This window comes from Ricinus communis, chromosome 6, assembly GCF_019578655.1.
Source record: "Ricinus communis isolate WT05 ecotype wild-type chromosome 6, ASM1957865v1, whole genome shotgun sequence".
In the NCBI taxonomy this organism is placed as follows: domain Eukaryota; kingdom Viridiplantae; phylum Streptophyta; class Magnoliopsida; order Malpighiales; family Euphorbiaceae; genus Ricinus; species Ricinus communis.
Genome location: NC_063261.1, coordinates 5,244,605 through 5,251,788, shown reverse-complemented (window position 1 = coordinate 5,251,788; position 7,184 = coordinate 5,244,605). Strand labels below are relative to the sequence as shown.

The 7,184-nt window shown below is 32.6% G+C and overlaps 1 protein-coding gene across 1 annotated transcript; it reads left to right on the top strand.

Annotated features, from left to right (window-relative positions):
• Positions 1–918: 918 nt before the first annotated feature.
• Positions 919–5,484, top strand: LOC8264457. Its single transcript, XM_002514423.4, has 4 exons — positions 919–2,173; positions 3,201–3,353; positions 3,462–4,127; positions 4,255–5,484. The coding sequence occupies exons 1-4, from the start codon at positions 1,844–1,846 to the stop codon at positions 5,305–5,307; spliced, it is 2,202 nt and encodes a 733-aa protein (XP_002514469.1). The 5' UTR covers positions 919–1,843; the 3' UTR covers positions 5,308–5,484.
• The last annotated feature ends 1,700 nt before the right edge of the window (positions 5,485–7,184 follow it).

Below are 7,184 nucleotides of genomic sequence, written 5' to 3'. Positions count from 1 at the left end.
ATGTGCAACATAATAGAATGATTAATTGTGCTAGTTTATAATTTTTAATAATCTTATTATACAAATTCTTAATTTAAAATATTTTATTGTAAATAATATTACCATGTTTTATTTTATTTTATAAAATTAGTTTTCTGCAAAAATGAATTATTATAATATATACTCATAAAAACGTTTTAATAAAATTATTATTTTTTTATTTTTATTATATACTTATGTAAATAAATATGACTAATATATATAAATTATGTATTTATCTACATCAAACTTTTATAAAATTAATATTTATAATGTATACGTACAGCATGTTTTAATAAAATTATTTTAATCTTTATTAACTTTTGTAAATAAATATAAGAGATATTAATGTTTTACATTTGATTGTATTCTTTATAAAATAAATTATTAACGTGTACATAATTCACCCGACTAATAAATTTTTAGTGTATCCTTTATTCTTTTAAGCAATCATGTTAATGTTAAAATTTCTTATTATTCTACAATATATGTGAATTTAATCATTCTTTGATTACTTGTTGATTAAACTAATAAGTTCTTCACATATTATTTTTTTAATTATTTTGTGTTTATATGATCTAAATTTAAACTTTTATCTTTATTTTTCTAAGACACATATATGTAAATTTAATTAAAAATACATATTCAAGATAAAGATAATTAATTATTTCATAGTAACTATTATATAAGTATATCTTCATAACAAAGTTTAAATAATTTAAAATAAGTCAAATATTTGTATCATATCCATATTCATATTTAATGTCTTAAAAAAATTTTAGTATAAGTATTACTATGTTAGGATCACCTATTATTTTAATGTAATTTTATGTTTTATAATCTTATAAAAGTTTATAAAAGTGATATTTTTTATATATATATTATTTTCGGACGGAATTATCATTTTATGTTTTGTATTTTATAAATTTTTTCTGAAATAATTTGGCTTTTTTTATATAAAAAAATAAAAATAAAAAAATAAAATTGGAGAATTTGTAGAAAGGGATAATGATTAACTTAAGACAAGGTGAAAGATTATTTTATGCGAAACGATTAAATGAAATTTTCTAAATAGGAAACAAGTGTTTTATTTATCAGTTTAAGAATTTTTAAAACAATTGACCCGGAAAAAAAAAAGAAAAAAAAGAAAAGCAATACCCGAATCAGAAAGAATTCAGAATGGGACATTATAATAATTAGGCAAAGATAAAGGATCCAGAAACAATAAAAAACAATTGAAGCACTTGAAGTGCAAAAACACAGGTGTGCGAAAAAGAGACGTTAGTTCTTAGGATTTATACTCACTGCCGGCCCCCCTTCTCTCTCTCTCTCTCTCCATAACCAACGGTATCTTTCACTCTTTATATACACTTAACTAACCTTAACTAAAACCAAACTTTCCTCCAATCTTTCAATTCAATCTCTTCTCTTGTTCCTTTTTAAACGGAATCTAAAATCTTGCTTGAGATCCTCACTTACCCATTTTACCATCCTTTTCAGATCTCCTTAAACTCCCTTCCTTTTTTTTGGTTTTTCTTTTGAATCTTTCATTTATTGTACATATGCTAAAGATAACGCAATCCTAACCAAATCCCACAATTTGACTCCGAAATCTGCACCATACCCAGTTTTTAATTTTCGTATTCTGGGAATTTTACTCAATCTTCACAATTGTATCTCTAATAGCTCTCTGTATATCAATATATAGAAAATCTCTTTCTTGCAAGTCTTTTCTGGGTTGTCAAAAAAAGAAAGGTGAGAGAAACTTTTTTATTTTTTTATTCTTTTTTATCTTTTTAAGGAATAGAGGAGAAGAATAATAATAATGGGGGTGAAGATGATGAGGTGGCCACCATGGCCACCTGTGTCATCAAGAAAATATGAGGTGAAAATAGTGATTAAGAAAGTGAAAGGTGTAAAATGTGATTATGGATCAGAGAAGAGGAGACTAGTGGTTGAGGTAAAGTGGAAAGGGCAAAAGAGTATTGGGTTGGGACCTTTGAGGAAGTCTGTGAAGAGCAATTTTACTGAGGAAGGTGGGTTTTGTGGTGATGGTGTTTATGAATGGAATGAAGAGTTCAAAAATTTATGTAATTTTTCCGCTTACAAGGATAGCTTTCTTTATCCTTGGGAGGTTGCATTCTCTGTTTTCACTGTAAGTTTTCTTTCTGTTTCTTTTATTGATTGCTAAAGTTTTTATGATATTATGGTTTGACTTTTCGTTTAAACATGTTCGCCTGAAATTTGGTCTCTTATAAGATTTGCCAATGGCTTTTTTTTTCTCTTTCTAAATTCTAATAATAACTCCGGGGCTTAATCTTAGGATGGAAGTTTTTTTTTTTTTTTTCTTTTGAGACACATGTGGCTTTGCTGTCTCAGAATACTAAAAACATTTTGATTACTGATATATTATTCTTAATTTTTGTTGTCTAGATCTCCTTCTTGCTTCTGTTGTACTGTAATGAAGCTTCAAGTGGATTGTTGACCAAAATTCTTAACTGGGTTCTTTTATACAAGTTATTATTTATGTTGGAAATAGAACCTTTCTGTATATCTATGGTGTGTAGAATTATTTTTCTTCTAATTTTTATGTTTGTCAATACTTATTGGCTTAGAATTTAATAGTTTGTGTTTTAGAATATGCTTATGGGTATTATTAATGGCTTTAATTTCTCGTACATCATGTTTAATCATTTTAGTTTTTTAGCCTGGAACATTGGGTCTTTGTGGTGACAATCCTGAAGTGATACACTTCACACAAAGTGATTGTTACTATCAAGTTAGGTCCTGTCAGTCACTTATAGGTGGCAATTAGTGGCATATTCCTGGTCCTGAAATCTTACAAATTTGTTCTCTTTTGAGCTATGGGCCCTTTAAGCAACTTTATCAAGTTACCTATTTGCTAATACCTAAATCTTCTTTTTTTTGGTGAATGCTAATTCCTGAATCTTCCTAGAGTGAATTATTTTGTCTTCTCAATAAAAATACATTAGTTAATATAAAATTGCACCTCCTATGGCTTGAAGAGACCTTCTTATGTAATTTTTTTTTCCTGATTGTTACCTAACCTTTCTGTGATGATGATACAAATAAATTAACCTTACATGCTGTCTAAGTTCACTATTTTGCATAAGATGACTTTTCTTTTATTTTTATACTTTTCTCTTTTTGCAATGGTTTAGGGCTTGAACCAAGAACCAAGGAACACTGTCCTTGTTGGAACTGCTACAGTAAACCTTGCAGAATTTGTTTCAGCAGCTATTGAAAAAGACCTTGAACTCAATGTTCCTTTAGTAGTTCTCAGAAGTAATACTGAGGGCAATTCCTTGCTTTGTGTAAGCCCATTTCAGTGCCTCCAAAAATAGCAATTATCTTTCATACAAATAACACATCAAACTCTCTTGTGTCTCAGTATCTCTGCTAATAGCTTGAACATGATGCAGTTATCTCTTAGGTTGATGGAATTGGTAACTGTTCAAGAACCTCCACAGGCGGTACCTACGTTAATACAGCCTGCTCCAGCATCACCCTCTTCTGAAGAAGCTCAATTACCGTGGAGAGATGAGCCTTCTGGTCTTAAAGCAAGTCTGGGAAAAGTGAAAATATTCCGAGAGAAAAAGAAAGTTTATCATGATGAAGAGAGTAGCGATGGTAAGAACTGTGTCAGAGGAGAAGATGGTGAATACAACTATCCGTTTGATACGGATTCACTTGATGACGACTCTGAGAGTGAATCAGAGCAGAGTAATGGAGATCCTACTACTAGGCTGCCATTGGATTATGGAACACTGGCCCACGCAAACTTTGCTGGAGGATTGAGTACAATATCTAATGCTGAAGATGACGGTTGGATATTCTATAACAACCGAAAACTAGATGTGGCACCTATTCATGTTGGAGAATCAACTGGAGCAGTCTATGAAAATTCACTGAAGCAGAGTTCAAAGCGCCGAATCTTGTCTTGGAAGAAAAGGGCATTGAACTTTAGATTTGCTAAAACTAAAGTTAAAGGAGAGCCTCTTCTGAAAAAAGATTATGGAGATAGTGGTGGTGATGACATAGATTTTGATCGTAGACAGCTTAGCTCCTCTGATGAGTCCAGTTTAGGGGTATGTATAAACCAGTTTGCTGCTTCCTTTCTATTCATTTTCTTCCTTTGGATTTACATTAACTTTCTTCATAATGTTATTGAATTTGTGTCAGTTTATTCTGAGATCATGATTATTGTTCTGGCAGTGGAATAAATCAGAAGATGGTTCTACAACTAGCCGATCATCATTTTCCGAATTTGGAGAAGACCATTTTGCCATAGGTAGCTGGGAGCTGAAAGAAATGATAAGCCGTGATGGACACATGAAACTCCAAGCACAGGTCTTTTTTGCTTCAATTGATCAAAGAAGCGAGCGTGCTGCAGGAGAGAGTGCTTGTACGGCCCTCGTTGCTGTTATTGCTAATTGGTTGCAATCTAATCCCTATGAAATGCCAATCAAGTCTGAATTCGACAGGCTGATTAGAGACGGTTCGTTGGAGTGGAGAAATTTGTGTGAGAATGAGGACTATAAACAGCAGTTTCCTGACAAGCATTTTGACCTTGAGACAGTCATACAAGCTGAAATCCGTCCTTTCTCTGTCATAGCAGAAAAGTCTTTCATTGGATTCTTCCATCCAGAAGGCCTGGAAGGAGGAGATTTTGACTTCCTTCAGGGTGCGATGTCCTTTGACAGTATCTGGGAGGAGATAAGTCACAATGGGTCAAACTGTCCTGCTAATCGGGACCCTATGATCTACATTGTCAGTTGGAATGACCACTTTTTCGTCTTGAAGGTTGAGCAGGATGCATACTATATCATCGACACCTTGGGAGAAAGGCTATATGAGGGATGCAATCAGGCCTATATTCTAAAATTCAACAAAGATACAACAATCCAGCGGTTACCGATAGAGACCAAAGAGTCTGATAACAAATTAGAGAGTGATAAGGTGCAGCCAGGCAACTCTAAGGAAAAAAATTCAGCTAAAAAGATTCTGCAATCGAGCCCGAATGAGGCAGGTAAGAGTCAGATGGAAGAGGAGATTGTGTGCAAAGGGAAGGAGTCATGCAAAGAGTACATCAAAAGGTTCTTGGCTGCAATACCTATAAGGGAATTGCAAGCTGATATCAAGAAAGGTTTAATGGCTTCCACACCTATTCATCACCGGCTTCAAATTGAGTTCCACTACACTCAATTGACACAGTCTGCAGCTAAATATTCATCAAAAGATGATTTGGCATTGACTGTTGTTATATAGAATATTTACCCTTTAAAGCATAAAAATTTCTTCGACTGTAATTATTTTGAAGTCTAAACCCTCTCTCCCCCGTGTTTACCCGGCAAGAGAAATGTATCTTGTTCATAGAAAAGAAAACAGATGTGATACACCGAGCCATCATGATGAGATCCTATTAAAATTTTTGCTCCCCATTTATGTCTTTCTGCGTATAAGACAACCGGTCAAGCTTTTCAGTGAAAACTCTTGTTGAAAATAGGCTGTCAATATGAGGATTGAGGAAATAATTGAATCTCCACGAATGGAAATAAAGCAGTCCCTGACTCCTGGTATTTCTAGCAGTTGAAGTTCTGTTGCTTCCATGTTTTGCTAGTTATTAAATGGCGCATGGGAAGATAAACCTTCTGATTTAGAGTTGCTAGCAGTAAGTTCAAGAATGGAGATGCATCTAACCAATTAGATTTTACAACATCAGCGCCATTAATAGATAACCATAATTAAATCATATCTTTGATAATTATTTCACGTGAATTCTGATAATATGACATGCATTATAATGAACCTATTTTGCTATTCTATTTGTGATAGTTTCTGTACATATTGGCAAGTTCTATGTTTCAAATTGACCAGTAAGTCTGTCATCTGCAATTCTGGACACCCAAGCAAACGCCAGCATGTGTCACTTCTGATAACAATCAAATTGTGGAGACTTGCATTTCTGAATAACTTAATGAATCATGGAGTACAACATTTGTCAGTTTTGTTCCACTGCATTTTGCATGTAGAATTGCAAAAGCACTTAAAAGAACAGTGTGACAATTAAATACTAAAAAGAACTTCAAAAAAAATTATTCAATGAGAACTTGTAGTCTTCCTGCCATGCCTATCTTCGTTACTAGAAGAATGCAGATTGTAGAAATCTGTCAAGCAGGCCAAAGCTTCAAAACTACTGTTGCATATTTTCCTTAGTGGTGTAACCTGTCCTTTAGAAACAGTACCCCAAATCCCCACTGTTAGAAATGAGTCATAGTTCATCATAATAAAAGGGACTGGAAGAGTTGATCCAATAATTTCTAGTTGAATCAGAGCTAAATTTTCAAACATCTTGTCTATAGGTACCAATTCCTTCACCTGGGAGAGCAACTACAGCAGTTCTATCAGAACCAGTATTCCTACTGCAGGATCTATCAACCCATGTTTTCTTGCAGAAAAACCTGTAGGTTATTTAAAAAAGGCTCAAAGCAATGATCATCCTTATGCTGGTAAAAGTTCAGCAATTTCAAGGTTTACCTTTAATTAATTTCAGCATCCATATGGAACCTGCTGCCCAGGAATCTAGAACTCACAAGCACGTGATGAAAATCTCGCACTAAAAAGATTATGTTTCACTAAGAAGTTCAGTTTTATAGGAAACCCTTTCCAGACAAGTGCATGAATGACAGGTTAAGAGAAACATATACTTAACTCCTCCACTCAACTTCAATGCTTGCAAGTAATATGGATGATCCGGTGCCATTCTTAAAGAACACAGATAGATATAGATAAGTCCCCTCCCAAGTCGATATGTGAGTTCAGATCATCAGCTCCAATTTGACCTTTTTGACCGATTTGTTCAATGACTCGCCAAAAGTGACCACTTTACCCCAATTAAAGATTTAATTTATATAAAAGAATTAATTTAGTCCTCAAAAATAATTTTTTTATTGAGTCAGAGTAGAATGAATCTAATTTTAATATTCTAATAAAAATAATTTAAATATTTACTTTCATTAAAAATTTTAATTAGATAATATTACCCAAAATTATATAAGATTATATATTTCAAAATAAAACATCTATATTTTAATTTCTAACAAAATAATAATTTAATAATTTTTCAGTCTCATTTTTTATTTAAA